This window comes from Cataglyphis hispanica, chromosome 19 (genome assembly GCF_021464435.1).
Source record: "Cataglyphis hispanica isolate Lineage 1 chromosome 19, ULB_Chis1_1.0, whole genome shotgun sequence".
NCBI classification, from domain to species: Eukaryota; Metazoa; Arthropoda; class Insecta; order Hymenoptera; family Formicidae; genus Cataglyphis; species Cataglyphis hispanica.
Window position 1 is genome coordinate 467,883 of NC_065972.1, and position 19,528 is coordinate 487,410.

Below are 19,528 nucleotides of genomic sequence, written 5' to 3' on the forward strand. Positions count from 1 at the left end.
GTATATATATTTTTATTCTATCAATCTAATTTGTCATATTTTGCAATTAATCAAATTGGTGGTAAGTAGGGATAGTCTCTCTCTCTCTCTTTCTTATTTGAATAAAGTTTATTTAAAATTTGTCATATTTTTCCTAGCATTTTTATTTTTTAATATTATTATTACATGCATACAATCTTCAAACACATGCAATTCACATATATACATTTACACATTCATACGCAATCAAATTATATTTTAAATATCGGCCTTATCACATATGCGGTAAAAATAAAAGAGCAAGTAAGCGTAATCATCGCAGTCACTGCTGTTTAACTTGGCAGTAACAATATGAAAATCATCTTTTCTTCCTTTAACCGCATCACACTTTTAGACTTTCTACATGTAAGATGAAACAAACTTAAGAGAAGTATGTTAAAGAGAGAAATGTTTGAGTGCAAAAAAAGTATAGATGTGCAGTTAAAGAAAGAAAAATAAAAAAGTGCAGTTTTAATTCAATGTTATGATACAGAATATATATTTTTAGGGGCTTTGGAGAAATAAAAAATATGATAAAAAAGTGAAACGGAAAAGGCAATGATGAACGGAATTGTGCTAGAAAGAGGCAAAAAACGTGCGAAAAAATGCAGAAAAAAGGAAAATTGATCTGTCAGCCATTATCAGGTAAGCATATTCGAAATTTGTGCGGATTTTGATAAAGATAATTATATCGTGATATATTTAATGGAACACATAGGTATTAAAATATTGCAACCTTTGATGCTAGGATGAGAGATTTCAGATATCCTATAATTTAAAAAGTTCATTTCGAAAAAAAGTCGCCTTCTACATCCATTTTTAAAGAAAACTTCTTTTCAAATTAATCTGTCGGATTCCCCATCGATCTTTCGCGAGTAACGGGAAACAAGAGAAATGATCAAACATTAGAATTGGCTTCCCGCCACGTGACCTGACCACCGAGATTCTGCAGCCTCAGACTGTTGATCGGGCTGTCATCGCCCTCGTAGCCGGCATTCACATGTCCGGCTACCGATCCATGCCCCTCGAACACATCTTTGACAGATATCTGACTGCTACGGGACGGCCGGCCCTGGATTCCCAAAGGATTGCCAGCCACGCCGTAGATGTTATTCGCACCCAGGGTCTGCATCTGCGATTTCCGGCGTTGTGCCATTATGCTATTGCGCCTGCCCTCGAACGCCTTGAACGCCTCGGTGGTGCGTCGCGTCGACATGTTCCTCGGCAAACCTGGCAAATTTTTATTTAATTTTGAATGTTATTTCGTTTATTTTGCTTCGAATATAGTTTCTTTCTTTGGGGAGATGATACAAACCTGCGCCTTCGCTCATGCTAAAGAATCGCTGCCTGAAGGCTACGTCAAGCGTGTTGATCGCCTGCGTCTTCCTTCGACTTTTCTCCAGATTTCTAATCGTTTTTCGTCTACCGGGCCCACTGCCACTGCCCTCTTCGTAATCGCCCTCCATTCCGTCCAGTCTCTGTAAATCTCTCACTATTTCGACCGCGTGTTTTGACAGCAAGGCTTCTTCGGAAAGATCCTTTGTCTGCGAAAAAGATAACTTTTGTGTAATGACTCGAATGTATAAGTTGTTGCATTAAAAATATTAAAAATATAATGTATGTGTGAATAACAATTACATAAGAAATGAAAAATATATTCTAAAAAAGTTATATAAGAAAATACAAATTTGAAAAATTAACTCGAAATGTAAAATGTGTAAATTTAAAATCAGTTAAAAATAATTAGCATCAACTTATTTCTTCTATAGAGAAAATGTTTTCCAAATTATTTTTAAAACAAAATTTTAATTTTTAAATTTATTTAAAATTGATTGTGAAAGAATGACATATTATCTGTTGCAACGATTTAATAAAAAATGAACAAGCATAATTTTATAAAATGAATTATGAATACCTTCTTGCAACAATCTAGGCTAGTGCTGGCCAAAATGTGGGCCAGCGTGCCGAATCGGTGGAACAACATTGCGGTGAATTGTATGACCAATATGAGCGCGAAGAAGAAGACGAAGACGAGACCGATCGGCTCGAGTTGCAAATACTCTTTCGTGATATGTACCTGCAAAATCGCTCTCTTGTAAAATATGTTACAACGCGCGACAAAGCATGCTTTTTTGGAAAGAAATGCCGGACGAAGATAAAATCTATTTGCTCGTTTAATTTTGAAGAAAAAGAGATTGAGATTTTTAAATTTAATTAATTTACATTATTAAGTTTTTTTCTGTATTATTTATTTTTGTATTATTGTATTTTATCAAATTATTTTTGCGAGCACAGTAATCGATCGATCGCCATCAGGCATTTTTCCTTTGTACAATCAAATATACAACAAATTCTGTTAGCGATTAAAAAATCCATAATCGTTGGTGCGTCTTTCGTGCGTGTTAAGATTAACACATCTATGTACACATACATATATATATATATATATATATATATATATATATATATATATATATATATATATATATATATATGCTTATAAACAAAATAAGACGAGCTCGGGGGTTGAACACTGAAAGCATTCACCACGTTACATACATTAGTGGTGTTCGTCCACAATTGGCGATATGGTGCACATGTCAGAGTTAGACACAACGAAAGAGAAAAGAGAAACGCAGATCCGAAAATCTATAGATCTGTAGATTCTTGCAAATCTGAGAGTCTGCGATTACAAGACTTTTGTACAAAGGCGGATTTATAATTTCGTTCGATGTCAATTTTTTAATAACAATTATTTTTATTATAAAATAATATTAATTTTAATATAATAACATTCTTCAATCTTAATTATAAAAATATTAATTTTGATAACAATAACATATTCTAGTTTTAATAATAATTTTTTGTAATATTAACGCTAATAATTTTTTCAAGTATTGAATAAAATTTAGATTTTCATTCAAGAATTATTAGCATCAAAAATCTTGATCAACATCCTCTGTCTCCAGATTATCGCGATTTAATCGCGTCATGTAATTAAATTAACGAGAGATTTAATTTAATTTCATGAATCTCGACGAATTTAATGAGAAAAGGTAAACGGAAGTATATGTTATTGTGATATTCAGGCGACTAATTTCTGGTTATATTCCTAGTCAGAACCACGAGAAATCATCTCCCCCGCTATTCCGTTCCATTTCATTCGACCCGGGTGATGAGGGTGAGGTACCTGTGTGAGAATATTAATCGGAGATCCACGTGCTGTCAAACGAGCCAGTTGTGTTAATTACACAAAAAAATATATACATATTGAATGGAGCAGGTGCAACGTCATCGTACCGAAGATATAATGATCGCTCCCAGTGCGTTAAAATTCTCGCAATTCAACAAACGGATTTTGAGTGAGGTATCTAATCAATTAAAAATGAGAAAGAAGATCTGAATGTTAGAATCATGGAAAAATAAAAAATTTAGGAATTAAAATTATAGAAATTAAGTATCTAAAATTTAAAATCAATGATATATGTTCGATATTAAAAACTCCAATTTCTTTAATCATTTTCATTAATTTTTTAAATTTTCTAATTTTTCCAAGTTTAATGATTTTGATAAATCTCAGCAAGATCTAGAGAATCATAATTTAAAGAAAATTGCATATCACGAGAATCCTAGCGCATCGAGGGCGACTTCAACAGGGAACACCATGGCACCGCATTAATCCTTTTCCCCCGCCTTGATGCTTGGTGATCGGATACCTCCGAGGTCTCCTCGACGTAGGTGATGTTGGTCTTGACGCCGAGCGGCCAGATAACGTGCAGCTGATCCTTGTTCAGCTGTAGCAAGAATACGATCAGAACGAACAACGCATTGAACATTAGAAAGGCGAACACGCTCTTGTTGCGTAGCTCGATCAGATCGGCGGCGATGCGGGCCTGTGTTGCGTGGCGCAAATGCAGGGGAAACAGAAAAAAAGAAAGAGACGGTACGAGATTAGAATAGTAAAAGAAAAGCTCCGTCGATCAATCCATCGATATCCGTCGATCTCGTCGTTAACGATCCGCTCGATTTATTTTGTAGGTTTAAATCTAGATTTAAATCTAAATTCTCTTAACAGATCGTCAACGATCTATATTCGCGATCGAGGACGTGAGGCGCCGACGGAGCTGGCTTTACCTCCATGGTGCTAGCGTCATAAGAGACGTTCGTCTTGATGCCGAATGGCCACTTGATGTGCAACAAATCTTTGTTCAATTGCAGTAGAAAGACGATCAGGACGAAGAGGGCGTTCATCATAAAGAATGCAAAGACGCTCTGGTCGCGTAGGTCCTTGAGATCTTTGGCGATTCTTGCCTGACAGCATGGCGTACATTAATTCAAATATTGTACAAGTATGTGGAATATAATTAATAAATAATAAACCTTTTCTGAATAAGTGGAAATGCATCTCAGTTTATAAAAAAACGATCTTTTCTAGTTTTGAAATTAAATTATTCTTTTTTTAGACCATTGATTATCTTTTAATTTTTCTAATCAAATTTTATCGCTAGGCGGCACATCGCTTTGCGATTGTTGAAAGATGCAAAATCTATAGATCTTTGAGATTTTGAATCCTCAACAATTGCACGATTGTCAAACGAGAGATTAATGCGCGAAATAAGTTGTCTAAAACATGAAGATAAATATTTGTGGAAGGTAAAATTTATTTCTTCACCCTTGATCGACGATAGCTTGCAGTGAAAGACGTATTGTATCGCAAGAGAGCTCGTTTTGATCCCGAAAATTTATTCTACAAGATCAAAATTAATTCATATTGAAATATTATAATTACATTTCTATATAAAAGTTTTTGAAAATATAAATGCAAAATGAAATTTTTTCATAATATGCAAAGGAAAATACGGATTAGATATAAAATCGGCTACATTCAAAGATTAAACACATTCTGAATCTCATAAAATAAATCTCTTTCAAAATTCTTCTTTCAATTTCTCTACTCTTTATAAAAATTAAAAAAAAAATTAAAGATCTCCATTTGTTTAACACATTTGATTATAAATTATTCCTAAGTAAAATTGTAAATTTGTTTTGACACAGAAAGAATATGTGGATTAGCAAAGTTAAAAAATTAGAAGTTCGAAATTTTATAGAAAAAATTAAATTTTCTTCACGGTTCATTTAATTCTTAAATATAGAATAAAAATTATTTAGCAATTACGTTAAAATAATCTTCAATAAAGTTTTTAAAAATGATTATTAGTTAAAATAAAAATATTAAGAAATTGCTTTGACGTGATTACGTCATATTTGGAAAAGATGTATGAATCAAGAGAATTACACAAAAAAAATTTTACGAAACAAATACAAGTTCTTTCAATTAAAGGAATAGAAATTCAAACCAGTTTCAGAATAGTTTGCCCATCGCGCGTTTTACCTTCTCCGCCTTGTCCTCGTCGATCGGATAGAGATACTTTTCTAATAAATCCTTCCAGAACTGCTCCTCCTGTAGCGACAGCACATCTACTTCGCCTTTCTTCAGACCATCGTCGTTCAACCAGTACGGCCGCGAGAGGAAGTTGCTGCCATCGCGATTACCCTCGGTATTCAGACTCGTCACTGTTTCCGTATCGCTGGCCTCTTCATCCTCAGCCGGATCTTCGCCAATGGCGCCGAGATGGTCGGCGGTTCGCGATCCCACGGACGAGGCTCTCCTCCTTCCAGAGGAATGAGGATCCACCGCTCTACAAGAGAATCTTTTTGAAAGCGTCCAAAAAAATTTTAAATAATTTAGATAAAATTCATCAGGTTGATTGTACTTCAAATATGTAAACTCTTTAAGAGAAGAATACTTTGATTAAATATTTCGCGATAATTTTTCGTCGATTCCAGAAAATGAGAGTTTGTCTCGTTTCTACTTCCATACCTCTCGATAGTCTCGAGCCTCTTGCCAAGCTGCTCGAGCGATTCCGCGATCGCCACAAGTTGCTGTTTCTCGGCGGACGGTTTGCCATGGGTGCAAAGCAAACACTTGAACAAACCGGCCAGAGATATCTCGATGGAGCCTTGATCGTCGTCGTTGGTACCCGCGCCATTCTGCAGAAAACCAAGCAGGGACTTCTGCTTGGCCTTGCGTTTCGCTTCTTCCGCCTCCCGTTTCTCTTGCTCGAGTTCCTGAATCGCACAAGTGGCAATGACAAACAAAAGTGAAGAGAGATGCGATTCTTGCTCAACGATTTTCTCGTTAATTTTAATGTGAGTCTCATTAATTAAATAGATTGTGTATAATACAAAAGAATATTAATAATCTAAACCCATTAACGATTTTACTTGTCAGATAAATATTTTATTATAATATTATAATCTTATTTTTAATTTTAAAAAGCTGGAATATTTACAGGGTATCCTGATAGTGCAGATTAGTAGTCGGTTAGTAAAGTGGACGATTAATTACCGCGCATGTTTCCTTCGTTTTAATCTCCCGCGTACCCCACGCGATGTTGTTGAGATTGCATAGCGCGTATATGATTAGTAGGATGTACGTCGACGGCATCGCCAGATAATAGATCACACCGTACAACAGGCAGCCGATCTCATACGGATGCAGGAGACCCGCGATTGCAAACTCGCCCACAATGAGGAACAAGAACCAAGCGGTCGGCGACATCACGCTCTCCTTCACGATATTTATCGCGGTGGCGACAATCACTGCTACCATCACGATGGCATACGCAGTGCTGATCACAGCGGCCACTATCACCTGCCGTTATCCCCATCAATCCTTGTATATATGCGTGTATGTTAATTGTTTTCCGTTTTAAGATAAGCCGAAGTGTGATGACGAAGCGAATAGTTGCAGGATTATTTAATGCAGAAGCCTTCATGATTAGTTCCCAGGATGCAATCTGCTTTGGTTATGCATGGAGAACGTTATAGTTCAACATGTCGTTATACATCTATGTAATATGTAAATGAAGAAAGAAATGATGCAAAAAAAAAAAAAAAAGAAGAAATCGACAATCATTATGGACGAACCTTTTTGGTCTTTTTCGTTTGCACTTCCCTAGTACCCCACGATACAACGTTAAGATTGATGATGGAATATAATATGAGGAGCAAGTACATGGACGGGATGGACAATAGATATATGATGCCGGGCACGATGCACCAGAATTCTTGCGGATGCAGACAGGCTGCTATGAAGAACGAGCTTGACAGTGATATGAGGAAGATCGCCGACGGCGAGCCTATACCGTCCTCGCCGAGCTGTAAAGCCGTACCTACGATCACCGCCATCATGATCATCGCGTACGCCGTTGACAGGATCTGGGCGCACAAAAGCTGAAAACCACTCACTCTTAATTTCTCCCGACGCATCTTGAAGATAAGCTGTCAATTCAACAGTGTTGGCTTGAAAAAATCGTAAATACCAGAATTTTTCCGTAAAAATTATTTTCTTTTTCTGGACGGATTTAAAAGCGCTTTGCGATGTAAAAAAAATTATTTCTTGATGTGATATTTATAGTAATTTTTTTTTCCTGAAAATTATATGAGAGGAATGATATATATTTCAGCTCTTTTGAATGAATCCAAGTTCGATTTTCGCGCTTTGTGAAAAATTAATGTATTACGATATATTGTACGTTAATTAAGAATATGAAGACACAAATTGTGAGCAAAAGAGACGAACACGCGCAACAAAAAGCAGACAACGTGCGTAAAAAATGAAAAAAAAATGGATACCTGCACATTTGCTTTGCATGTGAAACAGACGATCATGAAGAGCAAGATAGGAATAATATTGTAATAGAAGCTGGTCCAATTGTCGATCTTGAAAGCCGCCACGAAAGCTCCCACCAACATGAGGAAGATCGTGCCGGGTCCCAGAATTGTACCACCTGAATTTAGAATATTTTAAATATATTTTATGACAGCAAGTGAAAAATTTTTCTAATGCTTCTACATCTTAATATTCAATCGTTCAAACAAATATATAAATATTTTTATTTTTTTAAATTCTCTTTTCAATTGAATCAACGAGCACTTACCCATCAGCAGGATCTGATAAGAGATGTAGGGCAGTGAGATATTGTCGTTGATCTTAATTGTGCGTTTCGCGTCCATCAACAGATCCATAATATTCGCGATCGTGGAGGGTACCCAGCGACGTCGTTGATTATAGAACTCGTTGAATCCTTCCGGTGCGTGAGTATAAGCGTCGCTCGCAGCCGAATATTCCACCTAAATATGACAATACAAACGGCATTGAAATCAGTATTATAAGAAAAATGAAGCAATTTGCGATAAAAAGCTACTAAACTGCTACTTACTCTGTACCCTCTTTGCAATAACAACGTGCATAACCAACGGTCCTCGCCCTGATCATATTGCACGTAGTGCCTCGCTTCGTCGGATTTGGTCGTGTATTTCTTCATCACGTTGTCGTCCATCAAAGCCTTGCCACGAAACAGCGAGAAGCATCCGGGACTGCAAAGTACGCAGCCGATCATATGCTCGGTAGCCTTCTGCAGCCAGTGACCAATTGCGTACTCAAACATCTGGTACCACACCATTGGTCCTGCAAATTTTATAAAAAATGTCATAATAATTATAAATTAAGTAAATGTAAAAATTCTCTTACGGATATTTAGTTATAATTATATTTAGTAAACAATAATAAATTCTCTACATTTTCTATCGATATTAATATAGCTACATTGGAAGAACGATTATGTGTATAATAAATTAAAAAAGTATATTAATAATTATACAGATTTAATTTATTATTACGTTTTTTTTAATATCAACGAAATATAATTCATAATTGAATTAATTCAATTCATTTTAATCAATTGTTACAAATAGACGTTCGTTTAAATTGCCAAAACATGATCTCACCAGAGCCGACTGGATGAATTCGACCGCATGCAGCACCCAAGTTCTTATTCTTCTTCATCAGGTCCACGAGAAGCTTTACCGCCGCTGGTTGGAAATCGATGTCGCCGTCGAGTGTCAACAGATACGTATTTTCGGCGATCACTTCTTTGCGATCGACGCTGATCGGTAATTCCATTAGTCGATGTCCGAGCAGATAATACATGTACATTACCTAAATAAGTAAAGGAAATCGAGAAATCAAGAACTTGAGAAATTTGAGAAGTTATAAAGTTAAGGAATCGAGAAGAATACTACTTTAATTCTTAACAAAAATAACAAACTTTAAGTTTATTTATTAAATTAAAGTAATTCTAATTTTGAAATTCTAAAGTCCTAAAATTAAAAATTTCTGAATTCTAGTTTCATCTCAAGAGAATGGAAAACTCACTTGGCTCCATCGCTTCCTGTGTCGGATTTTGCTCTTATCCTTCAGATGAGCGATCATCTTCGTCTTCCCGGGGAGAGTCCATACTAGTCGTCCGCCGTAAGGAGTTGGATATTTTTTGGGCGCTCTCACATGCATCCTCGTTTTGTGCACATCCGACGCGGCCTCGTCCAACGTGCCGACCAAAAGTTTCACGAATCTATTTACCTGCGACTCATTTTCGTCATGATCCGACAGCTCGAACGCGTCGTCGAAGAATATGTGAGCTAAAAAAATAACAGATATTTGTAAAGCAACAATATAATAATCGACAAGTGCTAATAGCACAGTTTATTCGATCGATGATGAATTATCGTTCGCCAGCTCACTTTCGAATTCGTAGTAATCGGGATCGACGACCTTGAGATACTTCTGAGCGACGCGCCGCGCACACTGGTCCTCATCCAGGCGCAGGATACTCTTCAGAAATTCCATCATCTCCTCTTTATTCTCGTGCCACATAGTAGCGCAAGCATATATTCTGGTAACGTGATCGCTGCTCTTTACCGCGGACGGAGGTGTGGTCGAACCATCCGTCTGCTCGTAGATGGTCTCGTAGTCGCCGTCGCCCTTCTCCTTCTCTATCTCCGCCAGATCCTATCGAATCGATCCATCGATTAATTTATAAGTTAATAAATTTATGGATTAGTAAATCATTGTTGTATTAAAACTAAAAATTAAGGAATTAAGATGTTAAAACATAGAAGAATAAGAAATTGAAAAATCAAAAAAGAAATTAGATAATTAAAAAATTGATAAATTAAAAAAATAATAAATGAATCATTTACAAATTAAAAAATTAAAAAACTAAAATCAAATATCAATTTATTTCACAATTCGCCGATTAATGATAATAAGAATTATTCTGTCTTACTTCGACTTTGACTTCTGGTTGATCGTCCCTTCGTCTGTTCAATCCCATCGACTGGTCGATCAATAGAGAATTGTACATCGGTACCACGAATAGTTTCTCCGTGGCCGCGAGACGCTCGCATTTGGGTGTCCAGATATGCAGAGTGATCCAAGTCTGCGATAGCAGCCAGAGCAGCCATACCCAGGCATACTGCTTCGACACAAAATCGTTGAGAAAGTTCGGCGGTGGCGATTCGTAAAACAGATAATCCGGAATAGTGCCATGGAAAAAGCACGGATCACTATTGCGGAGACCACAAGCGGCGATGAGCAGCGAAATCGATACCGGTATCGTGAGGTTCACCGGAAATGCGTAGCTGAAGCCCTGAATCAGGATCTTACACGCGAATTTGCCTGAAAGATAAAATAATAAAAAAATTATAATAAAAAAAATTAAAATATTAAATGTAATTTTAATATAATTTAATTTTAATTTAATTCAATATTAATTTTAGAATATTAATTATAATGTCGAAAATTTCTCTGATATCTCTGATATTTAAAAAAAAAGTGTTTTTGCACATAAAAAAGAAGTTGAAATATATTTATCGTGGCATTTAAAAAATTCGAAATTAGCTTCGATTTTATTCACTTACCGAAAATGTAAGCGAAGTAAGAGCCGGCAATTTGCAGCAGAAGAACGTAGATAGGCGTGCTGAAGTCTGCGTTGACGACCTCCGTGATGTCGCCGGTCACGATCTCCGAGAGATCGGGCAGATTTCCAGCGATCGACTTAACAGATGTAACAGTGATCTTGTGCTCACTGAATGCACTGCTCAACATACTGAAGAGATGACCGACATTTTCCCCTTTCATGTGTAATATCAATATCGTACTAATAAAGAATGCCACAATTTTCCAGATGGACATCAGCATGTAAGTAAAATATCGCGTCAGTCGCATTTCCTTCTTTACCCTGCCGAGTGTTCTGATCAGACCTGTGAGAAGAAAGTGGAAAATTGAAGAAACAAATGTTCAAAATCTGACTTAATTGTCTGACATAACGCGAATAACTGATAAGTATAAAAAATAAATATCGTATAAAATAAATTTTATTTTAATTTTGTTTTTGTTATTAATAATAATAAATTATTAATAATAATAAATGAAACTTAATAATACTATTTTAAATTATTTTTAGTAATTAATTTTATTTATCTAATTTAAATTAATTATATACATATAATTAATTTATATAATTATATAATTAAGCAAAATATAATTTTTTTTATTATTTCTAGCTTTTATATCGTAGAATTTAAAATTGCATATGATTATTTTTATATGCATTACATTATTATAATTTAACGAAGAATTCTAATAATCAATGAATTAACTGATTCAATTGATATAAAAAACTTTTTAAATTTTCTCTTCTGAACCTAGAAAAACTTTACCGATTCGACTCTGCGTGGAGACATAATTTTCCCACCAGCCGCAAGAGACGAGGAACAGAGCGACGGGAATCAGCCACAGGGAATGCTTCGAGTTCTCCAACAGCGGCCAAAGAACGAAGCTGGTCGCCTGAGCGGCCAGGGCGGCGATGTCGACGAGAACGAGAACGAATCGTTTGGATTCATCTTTGCTTTTGTTACGGGAAAGTAGGCCTGTAATAATAATACGTACGTACACGTTACAGCGCGGTGTTTCATTATTTTCTCGCTTAATTATTCCTTCGATAACACGGAACTGTAGAAAGATGAAACGCGAAAGTCAAATAATGGCTCGTGATCGAAAGCAGGCGCGGATCGTTCTCATTTCCTTTAATATAAAACGTATAATCGGCACGTATATTCCGCACGTTACACTTAATAAATTAGATTGTTTATCAATAAATTATATATTATATACAATTTTATTGATGGATAATTGCATTACGCTATTTAATTATCTGCTCTAATTTAATTAATTAATTAATTTTTTTTTTTAATTTTCCTTTTCTAATTTATTCTTTCCTCTTTTTTTAACTGTTTTTTATGTTTTTCTTTCAGATATATATTTTTTTATTTTATTTCAGAATTAATTTACAAACCTAAAAACAAAAATATAATCTTTTTAAATTTGAAAATTAAACGAAATAAATAAAAATTGAATTGTGTAAAATTACCCAGTAATCCGGGAACGAAGCACACACAGTTGGTCAGCATCGCCCCCTTGACGACGTCCAGTTCCGGGAGTACCGCCATGAACATCAAGGAGACGCCCACCACGTGAAACGTCTCCATGATGAAGACCAGGAGAAAGTGCGACAATTGTGGCTTCTTGAATGACTTGAAGATGCACATGCGGATACTGCGCATCAGCGCGCCGAACTCTGGTATCGATTGCGCGATTATTATGCACCAGATCCAAGCGATCCTTTCAACCTCGGGCAACGTTACGGTATATTGATTCTCTCGATCTGCACATAAAGGGAGAAATCTCAAACGAATAAAATTAAAATCGGTGATCAAAATATATAAATAATTATCAAAAATTGAATTAAAGCCAAAGATCGCTATCAGAAATGTCAAAAATACTTAATTGTATTTCATTGTTACCTAATTGTTTGTTGCAGTAAAATATTTTTCTGTCTCGTTGGAGCTGCGACGTCATAAAGAGGATCGTGCCCTTGGCGACCACGCCGCTTCCCAGCACGATGACGAAAACGAGCAGATAGACGAGGACCTTGATCACTTGCACCATTCTCTCCAGGCACTTCTGGTTCGCCATGGAGCCCGAGATGGAGTCGGTTTTCAACGGAGGATTTCGGAATACGTCCCATCCTTTCGTCTCGACGATCGTGCGTTGGCTATGTTGATTGAAATGTCGTTTTTTTTTTAATTAGCCGACAAATTAATTTGATCGATATCAGAAAACTTTTTAATCTAATTCTTTTCGCTAATGTAAAGTAAAAATTTTATTTCCTCTCAATTTTAATTAAAATATTCTGTATATAATAAATCGTAATATATAATTCTTATTCTTTTTTTTTAAATACTTAATATATTTTTCTTGGATATTTCTAACTTTTCTCAATTTTAATTTATTTTAGAATTCGGTTTTATTTAAAATCTCTTTCATTCCTGCGAATCTCTTTTGATTTTTAGAGATAAAATTGAGAAGAAATCGCATTAATAATGATGAAATCATCATTACCTTCCGACGTAGTCCTGAGTCAGAGGAGTGCTTTCACCATCTGAAAAATCATCCGGTCCAGACATCGTACCACCGCCCGGTATTACGCCATTCTGATGTTGATTCTTCGCCATTCTGCAAATTCATAATTTTCAATTGCAATTCATTTGCAGTGTTTTCTTTCTATTGAGAGAACGATGCAATTGTCTTTCAGCTGAGATTTTTAAGAAAATGCAAGATATACAAAGTTTCAAGAATTTTAAAGAAATTCTAAAGAAATCTCATCGAAATACAAGCACTAAATCTGTAAAAAACGTCTAAAAATCTTTTAAGTATTATAAGAAATTTTTGTAAAGAAATTATAAAATTGAATATATAAAATTAATATATATATATATAGCCGGAATCGGTCGAGCGATAATTGATTCAATTAAGTAGTGTCAATTAATTCAAATGCACAAAACCTTTGCGATTTAATGTCGAATTTATCGCTAATGTTTGCCTAATCTATCTCTCCTCAACATCTGATTCATGTAGGGAGAGAGTACGGAAGGGGGAGGTGCGTATGTCTTTGTTCACGCTGGCCGCGAGAAAGATCCGGGGTTTCTGGTTCCTGAACTCTTCCGAGAGACTGAAAGTGAAAGGGAAACGAAACGTATACGACGTGGCAGATAACGTAGCAAGGACGTCCACTGCAACTTCGCCGGCCGTTGCCGCCCTCGTCGAGTATTTGTATTCGATATCCCTCAATCCTGTCCCCCCTTTCCCTCTGCAATTCCCTCCGTCAATCCAACTGCCGCAAAAAATCATCGTCTTTCTTGGTGTAGTTCTTAGTCGCGCACCCTTCTTGATCTTTTCCTTTTCGCGCTCTTTCGTCTCGGTCTGTCTCCCTTTTCTTTGTCCACACATTTTTTTTTGTACTGTCCACACATCATTCGATAAGGAGATGATGGATGCATCTGTTGTTGCATTGTTGAGACGCGTTTCGTACAGAAAGAATTCGAAAACGAAACAATAGCTGTTCTCATGTGTTCGTTTAAATTAACCGATCCTTTAACTTCATTAAATTTTCATTAAATTAATTTCATTAAATAAATCGCTATTTTATTATTCATAAATCTAATCTCGATTAATTTGTTCTATAAAATTGATCAATTATTTATTTATTAATTTTACAATTTCTTTTTAAAGATAATTTTTCTCTATATTTATCCACGATGAAAGGAATCCCAAACTTATTTCTCAATATTTATTTTTAATTTCACATTTTATAAAATTACAGAGATTACAAAGCCAAGAGTTGATAACATAAATTAAAAAAAAAAATATGATTTTTAACATATGATTCACACATAAAGATGACATCTGCAATCGAGACAAGACTTTTCCATATGTTTAAACGTCATCGAAAATTACCCTTTTAATTACAGCTTGTATTCTCGACTGATTTTCTTTTCTCTTTTTAGAATTCTCGACGAGTCGAAGCTGTGAGGAAGTTGCGTACCGTTAGCCACCAATTCAGAATAATAAATTTCTAGAACGATGTGCGCATTCGGGTGCGACGAACTGCTCGCATTGCAAAAGGAAATGCGGTGATCGAAGGCTGTTAAGATCTACGTTTCTAATAATTAGTTAATCGTAGCGGTAACTATTGTGGTATGCAACAATAGTGCTTCCCTATTTATTCATCGAGAAATAGTGAAAGACTTACTTATACGGTAAAAAATTGATTAATCAAAAATATATTTATTTAATAAAAATCGAGTAAAATTCGAAGACGAAAACAGATTTATAAATAAAAAAATCGATAAATTTATTTATTAAAGATATTATATAGTAAACATTTTTAAAATTGATGATTATAATTTTTGTCAGGAATAGTTATTTATTTTTTTTAGAAAAATTACTATCTTTTTTAGAATGTATAATAAAAGATTTCTTTAATTCAGAGTCGACTCATATTACCAATGATAAAAAATATGTCGCGAGCACAATAACTTCATTTAGTAAAAATCGACTTATATGATGGATAATAAAAGATGTATTCAACAAACGATTAATTTTTCCAAGGTAGTAAAAGATTGATTCAGCAGAAGGCTTATTCACCTCTTATCGATTTACTGTCGATAAAGCGCAGGATATACAGAGGAATCCTGGCGCGGAATTGTCCAAGAATTTCGTTCACGCGTGTGTGTGACTCACGCATGCAGAAGGAGCCAGAGTTCTCGAAGGAACGCGAGGTCACATGGAAAGGAACGACCTTGCCACGCGGCGGATATATTTCGAGAATGGATTTTAAAACGACATCCAGGAGTGGAGGAGAAAGGAGAAGGATAAAAAAAAGAGGGAAAAACACGAGAGTGGACCGACAGCCGGATCCAGTTCATCGTCCTCGATAGTTCGATCGTGAATCAACCATTTTTCCCGCCGTTCCTAAGAGAAGCGAAGCTCTTGACTACTTATTTCAACGCTGAGAGGGGAAAGAGAATTCTACGCGGTACCCACGATTTCTAGCGATTACGTATATATATACAGGATGCACTGTAAAAGAAAAAGAAAAAAGACACGTAAATTCACCGGAATTGAAGTGTCTCTTCCGCCTTTTACGCTTATCAATCTCTCCTGTAGCTAAAATGCTTATCGTTCGATGGCGCTTTATCGTTACCTGCCTATATATTGTTTTGAATTAGATTATATTTAGCCAATATCTCTCTCTGTCTATAAACTAAAGTAATATTAGATATTAAAATAAATTTAATTTTCGTCAATAATGCAATTACTTTCATTTATGTTAAAATATCAAACGCATATGAAATGAGATTTTAACATAAATGAGAATAATTGCATTATTGAGGAAAATTATCTGACGGATTTACTTTAGTCGCATTAAGAGAGAAGTTATCAGTCTCTCATTTGTGTTAAGCAATCGTTGCGTTATTGCCGAGAGATCTTACCTCGCTATTTTCAAAGATACACGTCGAGGCTTTCTAATAGAATTTTCACCAAGAGATATTCGTCGCACTATTTTCTAAATAATGATACAAGAACGCATGAATGCACATCGCGTACATATCGATTCATTATTTATTCATGTTATATATTTATACCCGTACTTCAAAATTATCGAATTATTAATATTAAGAGTCGAGCTAAAGAGTCTTACCTTGCTATTTTTAAAGATTCACGATGAGATTATTTTAATGACCTTTTCACGCAAAGAGGAACCCGTTTAGCGAATTAATTTCTAAATTCTTTTTAATACGTAATCGCGTGCGTGAGTCGCAACACAGTCGCGCGAACCTCGATAGAGTATATCCCGCTTTGTATAATGCGCTTACTTTCTCTTCTTCCCTGCTTGTGCTACAATAACGGTTGCGGGATCTATTTCTGGGACAACTTCCCCTGGGGAAGGCGCGATAAAATTTCGGATAAGATTTCGCACGCTAGAATAATAAAGTTATAAATAAAAAATAATCGGATAAAAATTTTTTGCTACAGATTTTCCGACCAATCATCGATCAAGCGGTTCTTTTGACAACTGACCATGATGTTGATGAGGAAACCCCCATCGTGACGTATAGCCATACTATCGTGATAATGCATTATCGCTCGATATGCGGTGAGAAAAAATCAAGGAATCTTTTATCAATTTCGTCGATAATATGGATAATCGAAATAAAATGCCCTCCCCCGACTTTTGCCGACAATTACATCGGATTACAGGGGGATCAGGCTGCGACGTCATCCGTCAGATAAATGATGACTCGCCGCAAGAAAGAAGAAAAAAGTATCCCGATGAGAGACACGCTTCCTGGCCGCTCCTAATCTCTGACTGTGACGGCGATTATAGTGGAGATCAATCTAACGCGAGATCGTAGATACCTCGCCGGGATAATCAGCGATAGCGAAAGTAACGGGCGCAAGGTCAGGCCGGGCTGTAAATATGCAATTATCGCCTCCTCTCTCGCAACATGCGACTCGTCTTTCTCGTCACGGCTTTTCGCACGCCGCCCCCTTACTCATCTTCCAAGACGATCAATGAAGTTCCGCGAGATCGTTTCGAAACGCGCGGAGTGATCCTTGTTAGAATTCTCGTTACGCTGTCGCCCACGAGTATGTTTCGGTCGATTATTATTTCTTAATCCACGTGTTTGTTCGGCTTCTGCATCTCGTTTCTCTCATCTCGAGAGATGCGAGATTCTAAAAGCTCAGGAAACATTCATGTTCTCCTTAGGGTATTTCGAAACTGGATATCCTTTCAATAGCAGATTATCTGGCAAATTCTTTCCTTAGCGAACATATGGAGGGAAGTCATTCTTTTTTGCAATTTTCCAATTTATTTTCATTACATAATGTAACTCGAATTAAATAATCTCGAATTCAAATTTTATTTATTTAAATTTTATTATTTCAAATAAACTCCATTTAATATTGTAGTTTGCGAAAAGCCTTTCTTTTCTTTTATCGTTCGCATTTCATAAACTATTGGTACCTTGACATTTTCGTTGAGAAAAAATCAACTTTAAATATACAGAAAATCTGCTATTAAAAGAACAGTCTGTATATATTTTTTAATAATACAATAATTAATAATCATAATAATAAATTATATCTTTCGTACGGAAACTTGGCGTGCCTAGTTTTCGCGTAACAGTATAAATGGGGCACGCAACAAAACTACTTTCATTTCTGCTCGCGGCGATTAATAAGTAGGAAGCTAACCCAGTAAAACTGTAATCGTAGCGTGAAGCGCATTTTAAGTTAAATCGCATTTTTTTTTCATCTTTTAAAGCTTTCAAATTAATATCGAATAATTAATATATGTTTATAATTTAACAAACTTACAGATTTTTAACTTGTCCACTAAAAATCATGATTATAATATAAATGGATTTTATTTGATGGGGAAAGTTAACACGATTGCTTTTATTGCCTAGAATTCTCTCGGATTAATATCAGAGTTATTAAATAACTGATAGCTCATATTCGGAAATTCGATAGTAAGGAATCTTTAAGAAAACTTTTATAACTGCCATTAAAAATAGCCATAAGTTAAAGAATTTAAGTTAAATCATAAATGTTTTCACCGACTACTTTTAAAAATGTAAAAATTGTTTTTAAATGTTTCATATAATTATTTTACGAATTTCAAATATTGAAAAGTTTAAAGATCATTTTTATCATCAAAATTTTACGCTTAATAAAATAATGTATTGAAATATATTAAAATATATCAATATATTAATAATATTTATATCTAGAAAATTAACATTAATGTAAACTGTATTAATAAGTTTGTTAAACGTCAAAGATGCTTAAGTAATAGGATGCTTAATAAACGAAAAGTTTCGTATTTAAACATTAGCGCTTGTATTGCATCAATCGAATTTTGAAGAGACAGAGGAAAGTTAATAAATAATTTCCATGATTTCACACTCACTCACTTGCGGACGATTCGGTCTCTGCTAGATCCTTATCCTCGGTATCCTCGCGACGCAGGCGATCATAGTCGACGGATGAGGCGCGACGGAGATGGGTCGAGAGATCGCTTCCTGGACCCGCTTCTTCGAATGTTCGGAAGAAAACTGCTTCCTATTTTCGCACGTTTTTTCTTCTCTCGCATGTGCGGGTGTGCATGTATATATCCGTTTTTCTTAGTCGCGCAAAAAAAAAGGTACGCAAACTCTAAGATACTCTTGACGAGAAAACCATCGCGGATGACGACGAGATCGCGCAAGATCGCCGGAATCGGTCGGGTGAAAGCGGAGTCGAGGTGAACGTCAGCCAAACGACGACTGCCATCGTGCACCAAGGTAGGTAGTTCTCCGAGGAGGGCCTCCTCTCTCCCGCCTGCCTTCTCGATCGGCCGTGTACTTTCACAAGAGAGTAGGTAGACAGAAAGCGAGGCGAAGCAAAAGCGAGAGAGTTTAATGCGAGAGATGCAAGCGATATTGGATTATCGTTGCATTTTCCGCCGTTTTCATGAAGCGTAAGAATTGACGATTTTAGCATCAGCTGATTTTGATAAGTTCGCCAAATTTTTATTTCTCTTAATTCGGATCGTTCTCTTCTCGGGACAAGTCAAGGCGAGATTAAATGTCAGAGTATCTTGCGCGAACCTCGAACGTCCAGTGGAATGTTGCCCGCGAATAGGCAATCCGTCTT

At 35.8% G+C, this 19,528-nt stretch overlaps 1 protein-coding gene and 1 long non-coding RNA gene across 7 annotated transcripts; one reads left to right on the plus strand and one right to left on the minus strand.

The window, feature by feature from the left end:
• Positions 1–118: 118 nt before the first annotated feature.
• On the minus strand, positions 119–19,164 carry LOC126856592 (chitin synthase chs-2). Of its 6 annotated transcripts, none has more exons than XM_050605235.1 (21): positions 18,808–19,164; positions 13,385–13,498; positions 12,787–13,037; positions 12,354–12,647; positions 11,644–11,853; positions 10,843–11,184; positions 10,209–10,600; positions 9,664–9,931; positions 9,299–9,561; positions 8,872–9,082; positions 8,304–8,551; positions 8,022–8,214; positions 7,717–7,871; positions 7,009–7,314; positions 5,900–6,147; positions 5,411–5,717; positions 4,153–4,329; positions 3,735–3,911; positions 1,934–2,095; positions 1,334–1,562; positions 119–1,248 (listed from the first exon to the last, which is right to left on the minus strand). In XM_050605235.1, exons 2-21 carry the CDS (start codon positions 13,495–13,497, stop codon positions 917–919), a joined length of 4,878 nt encoding a protein of 1,625 aa, XP_050461192.1. In that variant the 5' UTR covers position 13,498; positions 18,808–19,164; the 3' UTR covers positions 119–916. The 6 variants fall into 6 exon arrangements, with proteins under 6 accessions (XP_050461192.1, XP_050461191.1, XP_050461195.1 ...); XM_050605234.1 differs by having other exon boundaries at positions 18,804–19,164; XM_050605238.1 differs by lacking the exon at positions 7,009–7,314 and having other exon boundaries at positions 18,804–19,164.
• LOC126856609 (uncharacterized) lies at positions 15,429–17,862 on the plus strand. The gene is made up of 3 exons (XR_007688377.1): positions 15,429–15,860; positions 16,862–16,982; positions 17,087–17,862. It is a non-coding gene; the product is annotated as an uncharacterized LOC126856609 (long non-coding RNA).
• Positions 19,165–19,528: the final 364 nt, after the last annotated feature.